The sequence below is a fragment of the Andrena cerasifolii genome, chromosome 12, assembly GCF_050908995.1.
Source record: "Andrena cerasifolii isolate SP2316 chromosome 12, iyAndCera1_principal, whole genome shotgun sequence".
In the NCBI taxonomy this organism is placed as follows: Eukaryota; Metazoa; Arthropoda; class Insecta; order Hymenoptera; family Andrenidae; genus Andrena; species Andrena cerasifolii.
Window position 1 is genome coordinate 8,851,881 of NC_135129.1, and position 25,179 is coordinate 8,877,059.

The 25,179-nt window shown below is 48.3% G+C and overlaps 1 protein-coding gene across 1 annotated transcript; it reads right to left on the minus strand.

Annotated features, from left to right (window-relative positions):
- Nucleotides 1-4,577: 4,577 nt before the first annotated feature.
- On the minus strand, nucleotides 4,578-23,328 carry LOC143375162 (growth/differentiation factor 8). The gene is made up of 3 exons (XM_076823984.1): nucleotides 21,410-23,328; nucleotides 8,747-9,362; nucleotides 4,578-6,979 (listed from the first exon to the last, which is right to left on the minus strand). Exons 1-3 carry the CDS (start codon nucleotides 21,780-21,782, stop codon nucleotides 6,760-6,762), a joined length of 1,209 nt encoding a protein of 402 aa, XP_076680099.1. The 5' UTR covers nucleotides 21,783-23,328; the 3' UTR covers nucleotides 4,578-6,759.
- Nucleotides 23,329-25,179: the final 1,851 nt, after the last annotated feature.

Genomic DNA, 25,179 nt, shown 5'->3' on the forward strand with positions numbered 1-25,179 from the left:
CACCTTATCATGGGCGCCCGGAAAGGGGGCAGAAGGGGCAGTTGCATCCCCTTCCTGGCTTTTGAGAAAAAATCGCTTATTTTTAAAATCCGATCTTTATTATGTTCATACTAATAAAGTGCATATTTGTAAATTTTTAATTAAATTGGCACTACGAGATGGGTTTAAAAACGGGAGGGGGCTTCTTCACTCGCATCGCGCATTTCATGATCCGATTCGTCGATGAGACCGCCAGGGTTGTTATTATATCATTAATATACGTATTTTTCTTTACCGTTTTCCCCCTCTGGAGGAAAGTCTACCGACGCACAGTGGCGCGTGTCAAAAGTATGTCTGGCCAAAAGTAATATTTTTAAATCTAATATAAATTGTTGGAATAAATAGCAATGCTATGATTCTAAAATGATTATAATGTACTTTTTTAATGTTAAATTTTGAAAATAAAAATAATGAGAATTAACTATAAGTATAAAAATTTAATATACACGAAGATATCACAAGGAGAAGAATATTATAATTAAGAGTATAATAATTATAATTAATTAATTTATTAATAATGTATGCTAAATATGAAGTAGAGTGCATTTTACATTTTTATACTTAGCTACAGGTAATTAACGTCATCTTCAAGAAGAATATTGTAATTAATTAATTATTTATAAAGAAAAAACAGTAGAAGAATAGTGTAATTAATTATTTATAAAGAAAAAACAGTAGAAGAATATTGTAATTAATTAATTATTTATAAGGAAAAGCAGTAGAAGAATATTGTAATTAATTAATTATTTACAGGAAGAAAAAACAGTAGAAGAATATTGTAATTAATTAATTATAATATTCTGTAATTAATTAATTACAATATTCTTCTACTGTTTTTTCTTCTTCTTGTTCTTCTTCTCCATCTTCATTAACACGATAACTGGAAACACGATATTTCGATCCTATACCATATACATACCCCTCCATAAACAGTGCGGGTGGCAAAGAAATAACAATACCTCATAAGATCGCAATTTATCGCAGCTTTATAGATAACTATTTCCTTGAGGGAAGAACAAAAATATATAGGTCATGTATTCTCCATCACAGCTGTAGAAAGTGAAATAAGCCAATAATCCCGGAATATATATTAACTTAGAACATCTCAGATATCAACCCGCACAGAAAAAAAAGGATTACAGTTCGGCATTAAATGGAAAAGTTACTTTCAATAATTCCTGTCTAAAAGTTCCAGATCATTACACTAGTAACTTCAAGATCGCATATCTCTAAGAGGATTGTGCAATCAAACTTGGTATTAGTGAAAAATCGTTCCTTAATAAGTCGCAAATAAAATGCAATAGATAGCTCCGCAAAAATCAGGAAAAAACATTTCTTCACTTTTGGCCAGGTTTTCGCGTAGAACGTGCCACTGCGGCGGCGGCCTTGCACCCCACGTATGTACGACGTATTCATTAGGACCTCTTAATTGACGATAAGTAATAAAAAATGGTAAACACGGCGAGATTAGCGCCGAGCGTTTTCGCGGATTGGTAAGCACGCCCAATAAACCGGTGACGCAAAGAAGCGGCTCCGGAGCGTATAAAATTGACTCGCAGCATTTGGAGAAGCGCGACGGGAGCTGGATAAACTCCAGGCAGATATAATGCCTGGATCGTGTAAACCGAGTTGCAAAAAAAAGCTTCGGAATCTTTTAATTAAGCGGACGCTGAGTAACCGCGTTTCCCAATTGAGAGGGACGCCTTGGCGCTGGTTCCGATGTAGCAACGTCTGCGCAGAGAATGTCGCAAGATATTTGCCGCGATCTTTCCGAGCAACGGGCATCGACGCGGCTCGCGCTTCGGTTTCGTTAGCGATCCGTTAACGAAAGAAGGAAGCTGCTCCTCTATACTAGGTCAACCAGCACGGTAATAATAATAATAAAAAAAACGAGATAGAAGAGAGCCGTGCCGCGACATACTTTCATCGCGGAAGCAATTGTTCGTGAAAGATTTATGGCGGATTTATTGTTCCGCCGGATCGTTCCCGATCGATACCGGTGGCGCCGATCGAATAAATAGACTCTTCCTTGGCACCCTTTCGACACGCGCTGCACGCGGTGCGCTTGCATACGAGATAACCTTCTCGATTCCGCGGAATGCAACGCCACGATGACCGCGTATCAGGTTTGACAAGCCGAGAGGCAAACGTAACTGTGCGCACGTACAGCAAGCTTGTCGGATTAAAATGGAAAGCACAGTGGTTTTTATTCCCCAGTAGCTGGCGATGCGCAATGACTTTACGTAACTCGGTAGCCAACCGCTCATTAAATCGCCGCATAGCACGGAGGGACTCGTCGCCCGCGAATTGCAATTTCAATTCTCTACGCTCGCCCTTATGTATGCGTGGCTTACTTACGTTAGTTGTCTTCTACAGCACCGCGGAGGGAAGCTTCTAGCACCCCGGCTGCGTCCTCCCTTCGTTCCTGCCGTTGCTCTACCGCCGTTAAAAACTAAGCTCGAACACACTCGCATCCAGCACAGGCACACCACTACTCGTCTCTAACACAAACGATACACTAGGATTAGAAGCGAAATTAGGCCCCGGTGAGAAGGAGTACATGTGTGTACACGCAACGCGGGCTCTGTAAACCGCCACTTCGCAGTGCGATACTCCGATTATCGGGGTAAGTTTTGCGTCTAACAGTTCGGCAGCGACTCGAAACACATCGCAGGTCCGTGCGGTCCTACCCCAACGGGTCACGGACACCACCGAACCAGTTTACTTTTCGGGGATTGGACCTTGTGGGGTCTCATCGGCCATAAATCGGGCGCCGCACAGTGGTCTGTCCAATGACAATCTAGCGGGACAAAAGTCGCAGGTATAAAATCATCAGTTAGGTGGGAATGTTTATTATTGGTTTGAGAAACACCATCCACATTGTTTTACCACCCTTAAAACTTAAACCTCGACCTCCAAGGTTTTTTTTTAAATCAAAATTCGTATTCTGGTGGTTTCTTAAAACGTAGAAAGCGAATGTGAACTGTGTTCTGTAGAGAGGAATTGTTTACAACCACGTTATTTAGAACGAATTACATATTTCAGCTCCTAACATCACCATTCTTGAAATTGGAATTATTTTAATTATGAATATAAATTCTGTAGAGCTGCAAATATCTGCAGCTATAACTTGTGAATATGTATTCCATAAAGCAAACAGAACAAAGCAGCACAAATATTTTCAGGTTCCACGGGGTTCCTGGATATCTAGAGCTTTTCCAACGAAAGCTATTGAAAAATTCCATCATTCTTATATTTTAATTCTGTCCGTTGGAATTTAAACTACTCATGGCTGAAGCTTGATCTACTACTTACTTGTATGAAATACGTATAAACTTGCATACCATATCATTCCTATATCCCTGACTCAGTAGCTTGTGGTACGATCAAGATTCGTATTCACTTTGGATGCTCATGATTTTGGACTTTTCTCCCGCTAGCCCGTCAACAAAACCGACCACTGTGCGCCTCGTCCCAATACGCGAGGGTTGCGGCGAGTGTCGAATTATTAACAAGGGATAAAAGGTTTAATTAATCCCGTGAAGCGGCAGTGATCGCAGAGGCAGATACGCGGAAATGACGAGACAAAGTAATCGCGCGTGCAGAAATGCGCGTAGTGAGAGGGAGAAGGAGATTGAGCATAGACGTGCGAACGAGAGAGATACGTGGCCGCGTATATAAGTATACGTGCAGCGGGAGCGTGGCTCTAATCGGGCCCTGCACTCCGATTAATGACTCGTTAAAATGAAGCCGTACATTGTAGATAAATTGACAAATGCGCGAGACGCATGCGAGGGGCAATAGTTCTTGGTCAAACGTAACGGACAAACAAGCGACCGTGTATCCCGCGGTGCGTGTAACGAGCCTCGGTATATTAAGATAACCGTGATGTTCCCACAGAACTTTGGCGCAAAGCGACTGATCGGCGTTGAATCGCGGCGATCGATTGATCTTTAACAGCGTTAATCGCGTCGATTTCGCCGATCGCTGCGTTCGGAGCCGCCCGGGATCCTCCCGGCGTATTTATTGCCGAAATTCGTTTGGACGAGACTTTTAAACCGAACGAGAGCCGTGCGCGCGAAAGATACTCAGGCGTTTAACTTTGACCTGCGATAAAAATTAAAAATACTATTATCGAAGTGCATTCGTTCGGCTCGAGAAAATAGCGGATATGCAAGCGAAAACCATTTATTCTCTCGCGTACTTGTATTTTTTTTCTTTTTTTTTTTTTGGTCCTCCGGCGAACGTAGTACGCATACATATTTACCTTTCGCGTTTCTCAACCGAACGTATTTTTGCTCGAGGCCTGCGAGGGAACTCTGGAGAGTTACGACCGGTGAAAACAAACCGCGGAACAACAATCGTTGCGTGGCCCGAAAGTTTATCGCGGTGAGTCGCCCAGCGTGATTAGAGAGACGAGGAAACGTTCGGAAATGTTACCAGCCGGCCCGCGTCGACGAAAACACTCGGGCGTCGTCCTTTTTCCTTTTTCTCGCGAGCCGCCCTGGCGGCTCGAGAAAGGAATGAATCGAGACAGCTTTCATCGAAAAACCATTTATTTCAGCGAATAAATATTCTATGAATACTCTCTACCTAGGAAGTACACATTATTATATTATAAGTATGCAGTATTCGCCGCCCTCGTCTCGATACTGGGAGTACACAATTCCATTACTCTTTTAATTATAGGTACACTGACAAACAAACGAAGAACGAGAATCAAGTGAGAGGAGGACGTAGCAGTCGTAGAGGCCGAGCAAATGAACAGGGGGTGGTTGGGGATAGAAGAAGACGCAAAGTGGGCGCAGGGTTCGAGAAAGGAGCGAGACGGCCGGGAATTTATTTCGGGAGGAAAGAAGGGAGGCTGCAAAAACATGATTTCTCTACTCTCTTTCCGTACTCGCGTGGTAACCGAGGAACAGCGCGGGTGTCTGGAGGATTCGAAGCTGGCGAAGAAACATGGCAGCAGGTTCGTGGATCGATTAACCCTAACGTCATAAGATCTCTACGTTTACCCTAGGAATTTTACCAAAAGGAAAAAAAAAAAAAAAGAATCACAGGAAAACGCTTTCATCCGTAGAAGGATTGCGGGAAGTCCCGAGCATGCCGGGCGGCTCCAGGCCGAGGGGGGCCGTTTCGAGGGCCGCGCCGGCAGGCTCTCCCTTACGGCGATTTCAGAGCCAAGCAACTAGATATCACAACGATACTACCATAAATTTACCGAATCACAAACGACGCGGCTGCGAAAACGTCGTTGAAACCCCGTCCTTCCCCGGAAGTTGTCCCGCGATCGTAGCGTCGAAGGACGAAAGTTGGCCACGCTATACAATACGATTCGTATAAATTATAAATTGCCACTGAATGCGCGCGCTCCGTACGGGCGGATCTCCGCCTACGATAACGTGGAAATTCGTTTCTCCCGCTCGTCGGGTCGGCGCGGCGCGGATCTCGCGCGGGATCGCGCCAGCTCGGTCGGCCGTCGGAGCTTAGCGTTTTAATTGCTACTTCCGACGCGCGACTGGCCGCGGCTGCCGCGGCCCGTGCCCGCAAACATACCTAAAGATACACATAATCGCGTTAGAAAAAATGAGACACGTACGCCTATTATATAAGTAACGTCCTCGTGGCTCCTTCGAGAAAATATTTACGCTTTCGTCAAGGATTACGCAGGAAAGCGACACAGAACGTCCTAGGTACGACATATTTACACACAACCTCACGCGCACTCTCGTACACGCACTCGCACGCTCCGCTACCAGAAATTAAGAGAAGAACAGCTTTGCGAATATGTATATGCATGGACTGATGGGGGCGAAGAGAGAAATAGAACATGAGAGAGATAGATGGGGTGGGGGGAGGAGACTGTAACAGAAACGAAAGAGAAAAACATTGAAAAAAACAACGATTTCACTGTACACCGAGATCTTTTGGCCAACACGTTTTCACCGATCAACATGACGACTATAGAAACGAATCGCTTCATTTTATTACTTTTCTTTGTATCCATGTTTTTTCCTAGTATCGGAAAGGCATCGATGTGCGAGAGGGAGGTGGGGAGGGGCGGGAAGCGAAGGACGGGGGAGGGTGAGCAGACTGTAATGAAATGCTTTCGTTTTCCACGACCCGTAGAAATTCTAGTCTCGACAAAGATCGAATTCTGAAAAAACCGTACCCGAGAGATTCAAATTGCAATAAGCTCCCGTATAAAAAATAATTCTTTCCTGGTCGTTCTCTTAGATCAGGTGCAAACGCATCGACACCTTAAAAATAATACCGTGACTCTAGGAACTATCCGCCTTGCCATGGACCATGGACCACTATCGAGGTGCCTATTGTGTCACTCGTCGGAGAGCATCTTCGCCGATCTTCCGATCTGCCCCCTGCTGCGCTGGTCCTCCAGGCGAGAGAGATCTTCGTCTCCCGTGTCCTCCCTGGGGGGAGCCGCGGCACCAGAACACCCCAAAAACAAGGCACTTTCAGTCTATCGATTGAGGAATCGTCGAGGACGGAACAACGACGATGACGGCGACAACGAGCACGGTCGACGATCATTGCGATCGAATGTTTGTGGAGAAGTTTCAGATATAGAAAGAGCAAAGAGAGATGTAAATGATAGAAGAGAAGAACCGTGTCCACGATTATCGTGTGTCGCGAGACTGGTCGGACGTATCCTCGGGATCCCCCTCGTCGTCGTTGCCCCTTGTCGAGCCGCGAGCTGGACTATGAGCATCCACATCTCTCGACGACCATGCCTGGTAACCGCGAGAACACGATCTGGTACTCGTTGTCGAAGTACAGCATCGTGATCTCGGAGAGTTTCCTCGGGGCGCAACACGGGCCAGTGTTGTTTGGCGGCTCCGCCAGGCTGACGATGTGGGTGTTCGGATAGGCCGGCAGAAAGGCCATTGGACAGTCGCCCGAACAGTAATTGGCGTCGTACCTGCGGCACAAAATCGTAATGCGTCCGTTACGCGTCGGTCAGCAATGAGAGTCCGGATACTCGACTGGTGCCCGACGCGAGCAAGTATCTCTACTTTCTCGATGATATGTATAACGTTTAGGTGAATTGGGAAAGCCTTAGACGCGAGCGAGTAGGGTAGACCGGGGGCGATAGTAACAGGGGGCGACTGTAACACGTTAAATATCTCGGAACATATGATGGATATTAATACAAATTTTGGATATATGATGAAGAATGACATTTGGAATACACACGTCCATGTCCTAGCAGTATAGATACAAAATAGACATGTATAGTGAAGAAAATAACTTTTCGATACCCCGAAGTAACTCTTTCTTACTGATTTAAAATTGTAATATAAATACTCCCTTCGCAAGTACGTGTTTTTTCTTCTTTTTTTTAATATTTAATCTGGCCATTTTTAAAGTTATACTGATCGTTAGTTATCACTTTTAAGTGTCTCGTTAATCAAAATTTATAAGTTAAGTTCAAAAGCAGGGCTTGAAATGGTTCCGAAAATAAACTGTTTAAAACTGGTATATAAAGGTTCTGATTAAAACGGTTATGGAGAACTTTTATTCCAAATAACTGTTACGAAGAACTGAAATTTCCAACTGTTATCTGTTTCGGTTACGGTTCCTATTTCCCTCTTCATATCAGTTCCATAGCCGTTATTTTTTCGGTTCTATATCGGTTCCGAAACGGTTCCAGAATCAATTCTTATACTTATCGACAATTCCCTAACTGATATCATTCATTATCGTACCTGTAGATTGCTGTAGGTGTTCATCTTTTTTAAAAAATCCTTATAGAAACATGAGAAACTATTAACTTCCTATTCTGAATGATATAGTGTATGTGAATGTAAAAAAATATCTAGCTGATTTATTTATTTCAACGCTTTATTATATATGATACCTATGTATAAATGTTTCTTATTTTTCTATAAGGATTTTGTAAAGAATATGCACATATACAGTAATCTGCAGCTACAATAATTAATGATATCAATTAGGGAAAAGTCGATACAAGAATTGATTCCAGAACCATTTCGGAACCGAAAAAAATAACGATTATGGAACCGATATGAGGAAGGAAATAGGAACCGTAACTGAAACAGATAATAGTTGGAAATTTCGATTCTTCGTAACAGTTATTCAGAATAATGGTTCTTCATAACCGTTTGGAGAACCAAAATCGATATTATAAGAGTTTTCAAGCCCTGTTCAAAAGCCTGGCAGTCGGGGTCGGTTGTACAGCGACAGAACCGAATAGTGACAAAGAAGATGAATAATATTGTCTTGTTTGCATGGAATCACATAGCACAGCACAAGCAAACAAATGAAAAATGTGTGCAATGTACCTACCGAATGTAAGGATCGATCACACGAAGAATATACCAGCCAAAACGTTTCCTATTTCCGCCAGAATTGCGATACCGCGTAATGGGTTATAAATTTTACTTTTTTCATTTACTATTATAATTAAAATAAATAAATATTTTAATTTTGTAAAGTTAAATTTGTGCTTATTTATTAATAACCTGGATATTATTTGACATGCAGCGAAACAGTTGCGTTCTCAATAATAACAGATAAGTAACTAAGATTTTCGTATAAGATCTTCTGTTCTAACTGCAATAGCTCTTGCGTGATTGTATTCCAAAGTCAAGTGTTACTACCGCCCCCAGTCTACCCTATTCGTTTGCTAGCGACAGTAGCTAGAGTAACTCAGGTAGGTACTTACTTCTTGGGCGCGATTATCCAATCCCAGCCAAACTTCTCAAAGTCGACGGTGAGCTTGTATCGACAGCACCTGGTCTCCTGGCTGGCTTCGTCGCAATTAAGTCCTACGTTTCTTTTGATCCTCGCCCCCCTTCTGGAGTCAAGCTCCTGCGTCTGCACCTCGAGGTACGGCGCGTACTCCGCCCCTGGATTGGTCTCGACTAACTTTGAATTCCTACGGTGATTTCCACCGGGGCCGGAGATCTTGAGAGCTACTCCCAGATTGTCCCTCGGATGCTTGAACCATTCGGCCACCATTCTTCTAAGCTCGATCGTTACCCAGCCACCCCTCCGGCCGTTCGGCCGAGGGTGTTTGGTGGTCAGCGGCGGGCCGAGCAGCGGGGCACCGGTTTCGGTGGCGCCGCGAAGAATCCTCTGCAAGGTGATGGTCACGGGGCCGTCTTCGTGAGCCTCCGCGCCCTCCATGTCCCCCGACTCGTCCAGTTCTGCGGCCTCTTGGCCGGCTCCCCATATCCACATGGATAGCTCCGCTCTCGTCACGCGATGCTGGACTACCTTGTCGGAGAATTTGAAGTAGAGAACGTCGAGGCTGCCCTTCGAGTGCCTTAGCCTTTGATCTGCAACAGAGGCACGCGAGATTCGTTAAAACGTTAGCGGCTGGCAAAGGCCGAGGGTACGAGAGGCGGGAGCGCGCGGATAGAATAGGAGAGGAGAGAGACCGCGACGCGGATATAAAAGTCTCGCGGGATCGGGGATCGATGCTGGACGAGAATCGCGGCGATCGATACCACGCGACGTCCCCGTGGCTCCGCGATTGGCAATAAATCAAGAACAACCGGAGAAGCAGCCGTCGAGTTTTTCTTGCTGGCCAAGTGAACCACGAAGACGTCTCTCGCTGCTTCTGCTCACGCACGTGCGCCCGACATTTACCCCGACGGATCCAGCCCGACCTCCGCCGTCGTCGCCGCTGTCACGATCCACGCTCCGCGAGCCGCGATCGGCAAGGGAGCAGGAGGAAAGAGATGAGGAAAAAGCGAAGCAGATTTATATACGCGTAGCGAAGCATGTTAGCCCCGGCTCTATTCAGGCCATCGCTCGCTGAGACCGCTTCCATGAAGGGTAAAGCCACCTCAAATCGTACCGTTACGCGGACTACTACGTTTTTACTTGGCTCGATCGATTGATCGCCGCGCGCGGCTACCGAGCGCGTCGCATCCATCGGCCACCGATCGCAACTCCGTACTCTCTTCTAAACAGTCGCTCGCCCCGGTATTCGACTGGATCCAACGGCTTCCTCGAACTCCGCGGGGCCCGCGCCGCCGTGCCTTTTCCAGATACCGAACGTCAGTCGCGCGCGGCTCTTTCCTCCTCTCGGGCTTTTCGCGATCCTTCTCCGACCGAGGGAAGGTGTCCCAGCTTTACTGACGTCCCGCCAACTAATTGCCGCGATCCTCGGAGGGAAGGTTCGTTTAATTATTACGCTACCGCGCCCGCTCGGATTCGAGAGGTCGGTATCGTTATCGCTGTCACTGTCACGTACCTACGTCTTATTTCCGGCCACGTCCCGAGATAATTACTTATCAGAGAAGCGCAACCCTTCCTCCCGAGCCGCGCCGTTCAAATCCTTGCATTTTCCACCTCGATTCCCGGCTCAGGATTCGCCATGGAAACGAGCAATTACCTCCGCGGGGGATCCGCCGCGGATCCTCCTTCAAATCAATTTATCTCCGCTGATCGCGTCAATTTCCCCTCCTCGCCTCCGCCGAGGGTGTCTTGCTTTTCCGAAAGTTCGCGTCTTAATCGGTTTAAGGAACGTTTCGGGCTCGCACGGCTGTCGGCCGATAATCGATTTACGGAAGACAAAGTTAATCGAGTCGAAAGGATAACCCGCGGAGTCGGCAGAAACCCGCGCGACGGCGCTGCTTTGCATAATTTGTTCTCCAGGTTGCACGGCGGCCCGGCTCTGGCGCTCGAGCTTCGCCTCCCGAGGAGCATGCAGCTGCATGCTCCTCTTTGTATTTTCGGGTGAGACGCTGGCGTGAGTCACGGCCCGTCGAAAGAACGTGGCTGGAAAGGAGCGGCGAGACAGAAGGATGGCAATTTTATTTTCGTCCAGACGCGGCTACCGACCGTCTGGAGCGGGATCTCTGCGACTACATTTAACCCCGCGCCGGGGAAACACCACCGGGCTCGGTTTTCGGGGAGAAAGAAACGAAGACTATAGCGAGGATTTACGACGGAGGGCGCGGCGCTCCGCGATCCCTGGCACCTGGTGCCATGCAAAGCCATCGGGGATACTTAGCGGCAAGTTGCCTATAAGAAGCGGCGGTCGAAATTGCAGACAGACGAATGCGATCCGCGGATCCTGCCGCTCCCCGTCGCATCTTTGTTCCCAGAATTCCGTCCGCGGCGATGCGTCTCGGAGAGGCCAGCTTAGCCGGCTTAAAACACGTGGGGCGACGCAACGCGCGGATTTTAAATCCGGTGACGAGGAGCAGACACAAATAAATGCGCGCAGAGTGAGCGCGACAGAGGAAGAAAGGGGCTGCCCGCGGACGGGAAAGAGAGGAGAAAAAAAGCACTCTCTTGCCGGGGAGGGCAGGAGAAAGAGAGAGAGAGACAATAAAGCCAAAGCGCTAAGTACATCGTGCTTCGGCGCGAAGAGATAAATATAGTTTTAGCGAACGGAGGTCACTCGCATTGCTCGACCATACTGCGTGGCCACGTTTTCTAGTTTCTCGCCATGTGACTTTTCGACCCCGGCCGAGGTGAACCGATCGCTCGCTGGATTCCGCGGAGCTGCTTCGTGGAAAATGCAGAATATCGGGGCTTAACCTTCCCACCGCGGGAGAGGCGAGGAGCTCGAGGATGCTCGCGTCTGTTCTTCTGCTCCCGGTGGAGGAATTTGGTAAATCGGAGGGGCAGATTGGAGATTCGCGCGGCGCGGTACCTCGAGCTACGGGCTGGACGCGAGCGGGAGGGTAGGAGGGAAATGGTGGCCGAGGCGAGAGCCGGCCTGTGCGAGTGGAAATGATGGAAAACAACGGTGATACCGCGGTGTCGTGGCCCTGCCTATAAATAAATGAAGAAATAATTGATATGGGACGAGCTCCCGCTTCCCCCTGGCCCGTGCACCGTATCCCCCGTGCACTTTTCGCAGCTATCATCCGGTTCTTTCACTCTTCGCCAGCATCGCTCTAAGGGCGACGACGTTTAAAAATATCGCGCGACAAATCGTCTACCAGCGCTACATGAGTCGGCACGGCTAAACGCGTGTCGTGTCCAACTCGGCGAAATATAATGCCAAAATCAACGGGAGCCATGTTATAGGTACACTACAGACTAGGGTGGCCCTTATTTATAATAACGGCATTATAGTGTCGTTTGATGGAAAAATAGTCCCTGAAAAAAGTTCATTGCAATCGGACAACAGGAAAAGGTACCGACCAGGGGCTTAAAATTTAGAATTCATCAGTAGTTTGGATTTAAAGAATTTCTCGAAAATGGTAAGCCCTATCGAAATTTTCTTCGAATAATATTTAAAGAGCATTCAATTTTCTACAATTATTGTATATATAATTTTGTCGTGCTTTCAACCGTTTTTTAGATAATAGCGTTTGAATATAGAGAATTCTGCACTACGCGCGTATAGGCAATACGTCACGCCCGTACAGGTGGGACACGCGAAGTGCAGAACTCGCTATATTCAAAAGCTATTATCTGAAAAATGGTTGGAAGCACGAAAAAATTATGTATATGGTGATTGTAGAAAATTAAATGCTCTTTTAATATTATTCAAACAAAATTTCGATAGGGCTTACCATTTTTGAGAAATTCTTCAAATTCAAAGCATTGATGAATTCTAAACTATCCTGTTGTCCGATTGCAATAATCTCTTTCAGGGACTATTTTTTTTATGAAATGGAAACATATTAGGGGGTGAGAGTAAAAGAAATCGCTGGTTGAAAATAAGGGCCACCCTACTATAGGGTCGTTCCACGCGAAGTCGGACACTTTTCGGAGTAACATTTCGGATTTTGGTGCAACTTGTATATGTTGTAGTCTTTAGGGGTATATAAACATATCTCGAAGGATTTTTCGAAATGTCAAAAATTGTGGATGTTACAGCTCTTTGAAATACAGTGTTTACTATTTTTCCAAAAATTATAACTGTTGAACTAATAAACTGATAAAAATGACCTTTTGGGTGCTTACAGTGCAGATATAAGAGTACCTAATAAAAATTATTTCACTTAATAAAAACGAATATTTGACCATTTATTTAGTAATTGTTCTAAACAAATGCAATTTTATAGTTGAAGGCACCTTTTTAAAAATTTGAAAAAAAAATAGGAGGATAAAGCCCTGTTTTTCCTCTTTATGAACACGTTTTGAAAAACGTGGACGTTTTAAAATGGGCCAAATGAAAATTAATTGAATGCAACGCTGCGTGAAATCACACCGGCTCGACTGGTCGCTCGGGCCGTGCGGTACTCGCAGCGGCCAAGTGTCTATAGACCCCTAAAGACTACAACATATCCAAGTTGCACCAAAATCCGGAACGTTACTCGGAAAAGTGTCCGACTTCGCGTGGTACGACCCTATACACAGTAACACAATCGAAATCCCATCGTTTCTATCCTGTCTCGTGTTTCGCAGCTGTTTTGGAAAATTCGCGGGAGCGAGATTGTAGAAGGTAGAAGTTGTCTATCCATCGGGCGGGATCGAAGGGACAAGGAGGAGGGTAGAAGTTTGCGTGAGCCTAGCTGTATACCTCCGCCTACCTACCAAGAGCGTTGAACCCCGAAATTAATGTTGTAATGCACTCCCGTATCCATGTACGTCCCGGCTCATCCCACCCTGTCCCGTCGAAACCGCCCTGTCGCTCGATAACGTGCCCTCTGACTTCGACTTGGGAATACTTAATTGCACCAACAATCCGCGGCTGGAGGATACCTGCCGAGGTGAACGACCGATCGCGAATCTCTCACGCGAAGGACACCGTTCCCTTATCTTTCTTCTGCCGCCTCGCGACTCCTCCGGGCCGACGAAATTCGTGGAACTGCCCGGATCGAGCCACCGCGGTTTCACGCGATCCCCGCGTATCGGGAACGGGGACGAGATCGAGGCGCGGATGCGTGCGCGCTAGAACGTTCGCCGGCCGATTCGTTACGTGGCCGCTGGCCAGTAAAAGCGGTTAGCGAAATTGCCGCTCGTGCGATTTACAAGCGGACGTTAACGATCGCGAAGAGAATAATCGGGCGCGGTATCGATGATAAAGTTTAATTCGCGGGCCGCGCGAGAGAATCCGGTTGGCTGGGCTCGGAGCGCATGTATCTACAAGCACTTATCGTATTTCCGGTGCTCGTTCCAGCGAAAGCGTGCTTTCCGCGCAAAGTCCGGCCGAGAGGGGGCCGGCAAGGCCCCGAGGGCCGCGCTCGCGGCAGAACCGGACGTAAAAACTGCCGCCCTCGAGCAATTTGCATCGCGTGACGAGAGCCGCCCTGCAATTGCGACTGCACTTCGACAGTATAACAGCGTAACTCGATAAAATTCGCATTTGGGTCACGCGTCTCTCTTTCTCTTTCTCTCCCTCCTCCCCCGCCGTCCCACCCCTCGCCGCCTTTCTCTTTTTCTCGTCCCGAAAGGGTGTAGCGTACCGTGCGCGGCGCGCTACTCGGCCACGGCATCGCGTGCGCTGCGCCCGAGAACACGGCGCCCCTTTTCGAAGCGGGGTGGAGAAAAAAAAAAGGGGATAGAAGAAACACGTGGAAACGCCTCTTCTTGCGCCCCGTCGCATCGGTCTGCCGCGTGCGACGCGTGTATGCGGCTCGAAATAAACGAGCCTCGGACAATTATCAGCGATAACGCGAGCCACGACCGCGAGCGAGTTTCCTTTCCGGGCTGGCCGAGATCAAAGAAGCCCTTATCGCCACGGGTCACACGAAAATCTCCCTCCCTCACCCTCGCCGTCGACCGCCACCCGCACCCCGCGCCGTGCTCCTTCCCTAGCCGAGTGAAACACTCGATGATGTCACTGAACCGGAGGAAAAATTATACCCTCCGCGAGATGAAACGAGTATCTGCCGTAAGGTAGCGGGTAACGCGATACGATCCGGCGCCGATCTAATATTGTAGGTACACCGTCCAACCGGTGATAATACCCATCGAATTGTTATGTAACTCTAGTAGTCCTTAAATGCGCTCGCGTTGCCACGCAGCCGGCGATATCCAGGCTGCTAATGCCTACGAGAGAGCCAGCGACACGGCAAACTGGTTCTCTGGATCGGCCCGGCGGTGCCGAGATCAATCGGACACTACGCACGGATCTATCGGCAGGACGATCAAACTAGATCAGCCACGGCGATATCTTCGACAGCCACGATCGTCGTCGCTCTTCCACCGTAGCCAGCGCGCTCCCAGTCCACGGCCCTGTTCTCTCTGTCCCAAAATATGCGCATACGTATCCAGCAGATCGTTTTACAGGCCTCGCCGCGAATTATACGCGACACGTCTCGCGGCCGTCCGTCCCTCCCCCAGATTCGGCGTGGCTAGTGAATGGGCGACGGAGGTAGATGGAGGCGACGGATATCGCTGACAGGTGTCCGAGGGGGCCTGATGTATATTTGGGAGAGTCGCAGGCGTAGCATGGAAATAGAGAGATGCCCGCGATAAGAGAGATCCATGGAGGGCAGCGAGAAGTCGCTGAAAATGAGAATCACTGATGGCACGGCGCCTGTCTGCGAGTATGCTGACCGCAGTGCCACTATCTGCACAGTCATTATTCAACGGCTTATATATCAATTTCAGATTTATTAATTTCGCCAGGGCAGGTACGCGCCAGATTGCCGGCGAGGAGACGAGGATAGAGCGCTGGCAGGTCAGAATTAATGCGTGAAACACGAAGAGTGCTGCGAGCCGATGCAAGTGGACGGTTCCCCTGGCGTTCTGGAAATCAGACGATTGAACGCCGCAGACAACAGCTGAGGCATGAGTATACCCTATTTGCCCAGGGTCTCGAAACAACAAGTAGAGGCCCGCCTACGATGATACACGGTCGCGCGTTGATCGCAGGCTGAATTTTAGCAGGCACTATGGCTATGGAAACAGCGGCGAGACGCCGCACAGTGGTCTAATTCGCCAAAAAGCTGGCCAAAATGTGAAGGCATCTTCCGATTTGTAGAGAAATTGGTATACAAGGGTTTTCGAGGTCGCTGATTTAGAATCTGAAGTCAAAATTGCAAAGAGAAAAGAAATGGTGGTCGGGTACCTGAAAAAATATCAAATTTAACAGACACCTAGTACTTTAGAGTTTTCGTGCTCGCTGATATCAAATGTGTCATCGAAAATATAAAATTCATAATGGAGGGTGTAATACCGCTTGCATAAATATTGTCTTTTACGTATTTTTTTCGTAGAACAAGTGGTATCTTGAAGTTGAAATACCAGTTTTCGAAATTTTTGTTAACATTTCCAGAGTAAAGAAAAGTAGTAGAAAATAATAATCTTGACTTCATTCTAGTACGGGCTATAGCAACATGTGTGTTGAAGATACACGCCAAATTTGAATGAAATCGGTTAAGTAGATCTTGAGATTTTATGAGAGCAATGAGAATATCCTTTTGGTACACCCTTTTGCGTACGAGACTCTGTACTGCCGCCAATTTTCATTATTTCTCATTGTAAAAATTTCTAAGTATTGTTGAAAAATCAACAAATACATGTAAAAAAACGTGAATGGAAGAAGTTTCATAGTTTCGTTATAAAAAAATTCCGGAGAGTGCGAAAAATTGTCTATAACTGTAGAAGACCCTCTTAAGCACTTTAAATGTATATATCTTATAGGGTAGCAAATTATAGCAAAATTTTTCAGTTGCATATCCTTCTAGGCAGTGTACTTGAAATCTCTTTGCGTATAAAAGCGTAAATGCACAAATATTTTGGACTGCTCCTATGCAAATTTAATGTTTATAACTGATTACTGTATTTTAATTTTTCAAACAGTATTTGTCACATTGCAATGTATATAACAAATGTACCATAGTAGCAAAACGCTGTTTTATACTCTGAAAATTGCATTTTGGCCAGCATTTGGCGAATTAGACCACTGTGCGCCGCTCTCGAGTCCGTCCAAAAATACGGGGGTTCTAACAGCGGCCTGCCTGCCATCTCCGGAGGCAGCTTTAACGCGATAATCAGCGATGGGCCTGACCTAGGTTGTACACCGGCCGTGACCTTCGTGGCGGATCGAGGCCGGTTCGTCGTTCGTACGTACTTGGAAATTTGTGCGTGGCTACGGACACGGTGCCTTCGGTAATTCAATTAAAACATCTCTCGGCCATTTTAACTGCAATACAGTTCGGATCGAAGCTAAGCGTCCTGGCCGGGCGAGCCTAGAATGCCGCGGGGACGGCCGTGCACGCGTGGACGCGAACGGGGACGAAAGCTTGGCAAGGGCGATCGGGAAATAATATCGCACGGGAATACGAAATGCGCTAATCGCCAGTTTAATGCCGCCGTCAGCAAACGCGTGCACCGCACGACAGCGAACGTTAACAAATTCTTGGTGAGAACGAACGGCTGGGATTTCCGGTTGCCATTTATCTGGCGCGTTTACGTACGTTGTTATTTGACGCGCGAGCACCGATGCAATTGCCGCGTTATCGCGGCTGTTTTTCTTCCCCCCCAGAAATTCTGAATTATTCCTCCGCCGATACACGGTTGAAAAACATATTTCAAGGGAATATATTCATTGGCCGCGATTGTCACGCGAGGCGCCAGGCTCGCGCCGTGGTCGCAACGCGGGGATGGATCGGTTGCTGGGGATCGGGTGATCGCTGCGAGCATAGGAGTGCGCGGGCGCCGAGATCGAGGCGATCGGAGGTGAATCAAACGACAGAGATCCAGCGATCTTTCGAGAACGACGGACAAAAAACCAATGGTCCGTTTGATCGGAGGAGGGGCCAAGGCAGGAAGGAAGGAAGAGGAGAGGAAAAATGCGAGGTAAGAGACGGCCGTTTGAAAGAAAACCGCGCAGGAAAAAGGAAGAGAGGCAGAAGGAGGGCGAAGGGAGGGCGGACGGGGGCCGGGACGAGAACGCTTGGATGGCAACTGACGGGCGGAAAGAGGACGAAAGGATGGAAAAGATCGCGAGCGGACGATAGCCGGGAAAAAAAAGAAAAGTCGGTGAACAGAAGAGGAATGTCGATGTCCGCGAGTGGCAGCGAAAGAATGAAAGAAAAAGCGTGCCGAAAGATAGGGGAGACTGCGAATGGGAAGGAGAGCGAGAATAGGGGAATCGTCGGGTAACATACAAGTATGGAGAACGGGCAAGAGATGGGAAAGAAAAGGGAGGTAAAAGAGATTAGCACGGGTGAATACCAGAGATGACCGTGCACCGTGTTTCAGGCGTTCGAAAAGCGATATATGTAGGTCGCCCGAGGCGATAACCCTTCGCGAATTTCATACTCCTTTGCCGTCCACCTATTCCCTCGATACTAATCTCCTCTCGATTCACCTAAAGTGGTATTCACCTTCGAGGAGGAGCCACGAACCAGCTATGCGCGATACTCGTCGCCGGACGGTCTGTTATCAGTCGTTTATTTTTTATTAAAATCGCTCCAACCCACTAATCTGGCCGATAACGAGACTACAGGCACGTAACCTTCGAAACTCCGACACTTTCTGCCGTAATTATCTTTGACGCGCAGATCACCCCGGGCCGGTGATTACTCTCGGTCGCCGAATGCTAATGGCCCCGTAATCGCGCGATAATACGTACCTAATAACCGCGACTCGGTTAAAACTGCCCTCCCCCCAAGTACCTGTAATCACAAGATGCGGGACAGCTAACAATGTACCGGGGAGTACTTCATCATGCTCGGCGAGACTCCTGTCAACCCGTTAAACGGGACATTCCATGCGAACTCGGACAGATTTCGGAGTAAGCTTTCGTAGATTTCTGAAATTTCAATATGTTGTAGTCTTTAGTGATATTCAAACGTGCGTCGAAGGATTTTTCGAAATTTTGAAAAATGCCGATTTTACAGCTGTTTCAAGTTAAGTGATAACTTTTTTTCAATACGTTATAGCTATGGAAGTAGTGAACGGAGGGAGATGAGCTTTACGGTGCTTGTAGAGAAGACATTGAAGTTTTAAGAAAAAATTATTTTAGTTTAAGAAAACAAAAATTTTAACCACTTTTGTGCAGTTGTTTTAAATAAATGCAGGTTTTTAACATCGGGCGCGATTTTAAAAGGACAAATTTTCAAAAATTTGGAGATTTTAAAATTGGCTCTGTAAAAATTGCCGAAAGTTGACGCTGCGTCGCTCAGCACCGCGGTTCGCAGCGGCCAAGCGGCTGTACCTGATATTCGTATACAGGATTCTCGAAAGTGGTAAGTATTTGAAAAAAACTGAAGGAGGAAAACTCTTACTGTTTTTCATATCCAACAAAATACGGTATCTGAATTTTTGGTGTTCGCAATATTTTCCTTGAAACGAGAGTGACTTTCAGTTTTTTAAATGGAATGCTATATATTTGATTACCCAATATGAAAGCGACTGTCAAGACAAATTCAACCATATGGTACACTATGAACATGAAGGCCTCACAAGGTTCGGAATGAAGTAAATATATTGAAGTATCTATCTAGTAGATTGAGTTTCTTTCTTTCATTTCTAACCTTGTGTGGCCTTGAGGTTCATAGTATACCATATGGTTGAATTTGTCTTGACAGTCGCTTTCATATTGGGTAATCAAATATATAGCATTCCATTTGAAAAACTAAAAGTCACCCTCGTTTCAAGGAAAATATTGCGAACACCAAAAATTCAGATACCGCATTATGTTGGATGTAAAAAACAGTAAGAGTTTTTCTCCTTCAGTTTTTTTTCAAATACTTACCATTTTCGAGAATCCTGTATAAGAATATCAGGTATAGCCGCTTGTTCGCTTCGAGTACCGTGGTGCTGGGCGACGCAGCGTCAACTTTCGACAATTTTTACTGGGCCAATTTTAAAATGTCTATATTTTTAAAAAAATATCCATCAAGGGAAAGGATAGAACTATATTCTCCTTTTCCAGATTTTTAAAATCGCGCCAGATGTTAAAAACCTGCATTTCTTTAAAATAATTGCACAAAAATGGTTAAAATCTTTTTTTTAAACTGAAATAATTTTTTCTTAAAACTTCAATGTCTTCTCTACAAGCACCGTAAAGCTCATCTCCATCCGTTCACTACTTCCATAGCTATAATGTATTGAAAAAAAGTTATCACTTAACTTCAAACAGCTGTAAAATCGACATCTTTCAAAATTTCGAAAAATCCTTTGACGCACGTTTAAATATCGCTAAAGACCACAACATATTCAAATTTCAGCAATCTACGAACACTTACTCCGAAATCTGTCCGAGTTCGCGTGGAATGTCCCAAACGTCATCTCGCTCGGAAATCATCGGCCCCCCGACATGCCCGATTGGCCGGATCTCTGGTTTTTCGACGCGAAGCCCTTGATTTCGTTTCAGATGACAAGATAGGCTAAACACAGGCCTGCCGCTCCGAAGCGACTATTACGCGATGCTCGCGTCCAAGTATTCGAAGACGATGCTCGCCTTAAGCCTTAAGGGCTCTAGCTGGCCGCACGCATCCGTGCCTCGCTCCCCCTATCCTTGAGCCTGGCCTCTGTTCGTTTTACCAAAGACCGTGGGCAATTTCGATCCCGAATCGATCGAAATGAAAAGCGGCGCGTTCGCTGCTCGGCGGCGTGACGAAAGAGCGGACCGATGGGGGTTGATTAACGAAGCTAAGGCTGCGCGAAATGTTATTAAATAAAGCGACTCCGCCCGGCGAGTAAAAGGTAGAGGTTGAATAAGGCCCATTATCGCCTCGCGAGTAGCCCTCGAAGCCTGGAGGCAAGATCGAATTTCAAATCGATGCCGGTGCTCAGAACCCGCACGAAGGAGACCGAGGAAGCCCGGAATATCTTTCTGCCCAACGAGAAAGGGTTCGATCCGGCGAATTTAGAATGCAGAAGCGTAACGCCGCTCCGGCCACCCTATCCTATCCTATTCTATCTTATCCTATCCGAGCCCGCGAGCCCGCTGGCGCACGCGTCATCTTTTGATCCGGCAAAAAAGAATCTAATCTCGTTATGAGGTTTCGCCGTTTCGCGGCTAACTACCGTTAATAGGCGGCCAGTCGGGAGCGAGTTATATAATTTTTCTTTCAACTTGATCGAGGAAGCGTAATGTCGTAGAGTGCGTTTCAATTTAAACCACAATGTTGCAAATTGCGATTGCACATGCCGGGTAGCTCGTGGGGTTTACAAAGGTTAATTTAGTTGATGTTGCCAAGGAAAAACACGTCAGCTGCCGCGCACGACGCTTTGTCGCGTTTGCTACTGCCGTCTTTAAATATACCGAGAATGTAGAAACGATATCTCTTTTCTTCTCCCACGCATCGAATGCTGTTGCTATTGGACACTGATCAGTCCACTCTGCCGGTGGACCAAGAATATTGATTTTACCACGGGAATCGGGCTACGTGCGGAGTTGTGCCGCGCATTTTCGAGCAGTGACCGTTTGGCGAACGGAGCAAGCGGGTAAAATGCTGGGGCACCCGCTGGCGAAGTTAAAGGGAAGGAGTAACGATTGTAGACTTACGTGGCTGCGCCAGAGCGAAGACGGTCTCTGTCTTAGCAGCGTACTCGTCGATCTCCTCGTGGTGGGTGATACCAGGCTCGAGAGGTTGAGGCTGATCGGCCTGCATCCCGTACATGTCCATCAGCTTGGAAATCGGCGGGATCCTCGGCAGAGCTCTGCCCGTCATGTTCGGCGCTTGCTTCAAGCCCAGCTTGTTCAGTATCTGCTCCTTGATGGCCTCGAGGCTCAGGGCTCTGATCTCTTCGTGCATCCTGCACGCGTTACAGGTGTTACCGGCCATCGCCATGTATCTGACATGGGCTCTCTCGATGCCTGGTGCGTCGAAGGCACCGAGGAGGACCAGCGAGAGTAGTAGCAGCGCCCTCCTGATCATCTTGCTCAAGGTCACCCTTAGTCAGATCAGTTACGATCGGCCTTCCTCGCCAAGGGAACGATCAGATGCTCCACCTCATAGTTACACCTTGCCGATCCTTGCCCTTTTGTCCTACCCTCCGCTCCTCCTGCCTCCTTCGTTGCTTCGTCTTTTTATCTCCCGTAGATTAGGGGCTCCTTGGCTCCCTCCTCCACCGCCGCCACGTCCTCCTCCTCCTCCACCTTCCCCGCCCGCGGCTCCTCCTCCGCTGTTCCCTTCTTTTTCCGCCGTTTGTCCCGGGACACTACCTTCTTGATTCTGCGAAACCCTAAGGTACCCTCTTGGAGAAGCCCCCTTCCGTAGAGAACAAGCGGCTCGTCGTCACCGTGTACAGAAGCCGGTACATCACCCGGAGCAGGCGGCCAGCCTCGATCGTGATCGCGATCTACGCGATCCAGTTTCGCTTCCTTCCCGGCCTACTCCCGTGTTCACCACCCGCGAAACTTCTCGCCTCGTGGCCACGGGCTGCAGGACCGACTCGATCTACGACGCTGGCGGAGAGATATTGGGTGGTCCAGCCGGGATCGTTGTCCACCGGTACGGGTGCGCTTCGGGTCCGCTGCTTCCGTTCCCACCATCAAATATCATTTACCATAGTCACTCACTAGAAGCACCAGGGACATCCCGACAATCACATTGCACTTTGGGGCGATGCGCTCGGTTCGCCGCGTCCGGACTATCTGGCCTTTTCTTTCGGCGTTACCTCCTCTCGAAACGAAATGGTCCGGTGAACCCTCGTGACCTCCGATTCCAGCGCGAACTTTAATCTCGACACGCGCGCGCCTCGGCGATACACTGTGTTTACCGGTGCACCGTGCGTCCTCCTAAACGTATCCTGGGAGCCATGGTACCGCTTGCTATCTGAGCCGACGACGTTGTCCGTTTCCTTTTTCCCTCGCTTCCTCCGGGATCGGTTTCAGGGGTGCCTTGTCACCCCCTGGATATAGGGTGTATCACTCTCTGTTTCTCTTCTCTCCTATTTTCTCGGGGCAACTATTAAGTTACTTCCGCGTAGACAGATAGCAGGTCTTCGGGGTCTCGATCGAAGGAATCGGTCCTCGGCGAAGCGGGACTCGGAGAGCGAACAGACCCGGAAGGAAGAGTGACGTGACGAGCCAGGCGAGCGAGATGTCCGCGAGGAAGGAGAAGGCGTTAAAGCTTTAAAGAGAGAGAGAGAGAGAGAGAAAAAAAAAGGAGCGTGTACTCGCGTGGCAGTGGCAAGCAGCTGGCTAAGCGTGCCTTGCCGGTGGAAACCCGGTGGATCCTAAGAGCTTGCTGGCTTGTCAAGCACTGAGTCAGGAGGCGCGCGTTCTCACCGCATATATGTCGAGGCGGAGGCCTCCTCCTCCTCTTCTTCTTCTTCTTTCTTCTTCTCTCCCTCTATCCTTCGCTCTTTCTCCTCCGTCTCTCTCCACCTCGCGGACGTTGGTCGTCTCTTTCTCCGTCTCTTCTCTCCTGTAGTATCTTACGTATTCGCGTGTAGAGGCCGAACATATACCTACACCCGCCTGCACCCGCCGCCAATGACTGGCCCCCTCCTCCTCCACCACCTCCATCTCCTCCTGCAGCTACTCGCCCTCTTCGCCCTCTGCTTCGCCTCCTCCGCCACCCCTTGATGCCCCCCTACCGACACACGGTCCTTCCTCCCACCCACCCTCCCGAGAGAGAGGCGAGAGCCTCTCCCTCTCTCCTCCACCCTCCGACCATACCCTCTGCCGCCATACTCTGCTCTTTCTCCAGCAATCTCCCTCCCGCGGAACCCTCCTAGCTCACCTTCTTTCTCCTCTCTTCTCTCCTCTTCGTCTCCTCTTTTCCCTCCGTCCTCTTCGCCGATACTCTTCTTCCCGCGTCTCTGCAACTCCTAATTTCTTTACGCACGCTTTGCAAATCATCGGCAACGTCAAAGCCCGCCGCGTCCTCCCCGCGAGCGATCGACTTCGCTCGCTCGGTAGCGGACGCGACCCTCCGCCACCGCCGCTCCGTCCTCTCCAACGGATCCCGCAGAAATTTCGTGCCGCGAAGCAATGCGATTCGTAGATCGTCGGTCGATTCGAACCGACGCGCTCCGGCCACTTTTACATATTCTGCTCGGCGGATTACGAATGCCGTGGCCGGTCGCCTCGGTTCTCGCCATTGACTTTTCCGGCAAGTTTTATTTCATTCACCGGCGTCGACTCCAGATCGCCCCGGATCGATCTCCGATCCGCGTGTCTCCGGGCCGAGAGGAAAGCGATCGGGATCCACGCTCTTTCCTACCCCGCTACGTATCTCGCTGACGTAATTCCGAGAATGGAAACGAATGCGAGAGATTTCAAGGTTCTCGAAAGGATATATTCGGAAAGCCGGCCGCAGGATCCGTGGCGCTTAGCATACAAGGAAATTTAAAATTCGATGAAGACTTCACGCATGCAACGTCTGCAATACGTGCACGGTCACGCCGAAAAACAGATCGAATTTTTATGCCGTCGAATCGAGGGCACGCTCGGGCCGCACTGTCCCGCAGATGAAGCGGACGTGATAACGTACGTAACGAAAAAAGAAGAAAAAAAAAAGAAAGGGGGAAGGGTGCGCGGGAGAGGTGGACAGTGATCGCTGAGATAGGCCATCGACTTCCTTTTTTTTTTCGCGACATTTGAAATCCAAATCGACTTTCAAAACGATTCAAATCCCGCGCATCGGCTAGCGCGCTCCCGCTCGCGACACGATGCACCACGTGACGCGTTACGAGACAGTAGAGTCGCCTATTTATTCGAGAAAAGGCAGCTCCGCTCCTAGAAGCTAAACACATCTTCGAAATAATCGCTCCAAATTGTCGCGAAGCCTCGCAGAGCGTACCGGCAGATATTCCGGCGCGGCGCGCCGAGGGAGAAATAATATGCGATAAAGGTAACGTTATAACTGTTGATAATGATCGGCCCCGGGGACAAAACGAGAGGTTCAGGATCAATCGGGGAAGGATCGATGTCTTCGGCGCCCGGAGTTTTCTCAGAACAATAATTTTTCTCGGCCAATCATCCGACACGGCCCAGCTTTTATTTCTTCGAAGCTTCGCCCGGCGAGATACGCGAGGAATACATTACGTCGTTGAATAAAACTTAATAACCAATCCAGCAACATCAATTTCGCCCTCGGTCTGCTCGTTTTTTTCGCGGCCCCGGCCCCAACTGCATTAATTAGCATGCTTCGGGACAGTGGGATTGGTTATGGTCGTACGAGAAAGAATACCGTTTGCTCCATCGATCATTTCCCCTTTGATCTCGATCCTGCCCGAAATGATCCCCGGGATAGAACGATCGATCGGTCCCGCGTATAATCGCCGCGTAAATCCCCTTTCAGCGATGATTATCGCGACCTCTGC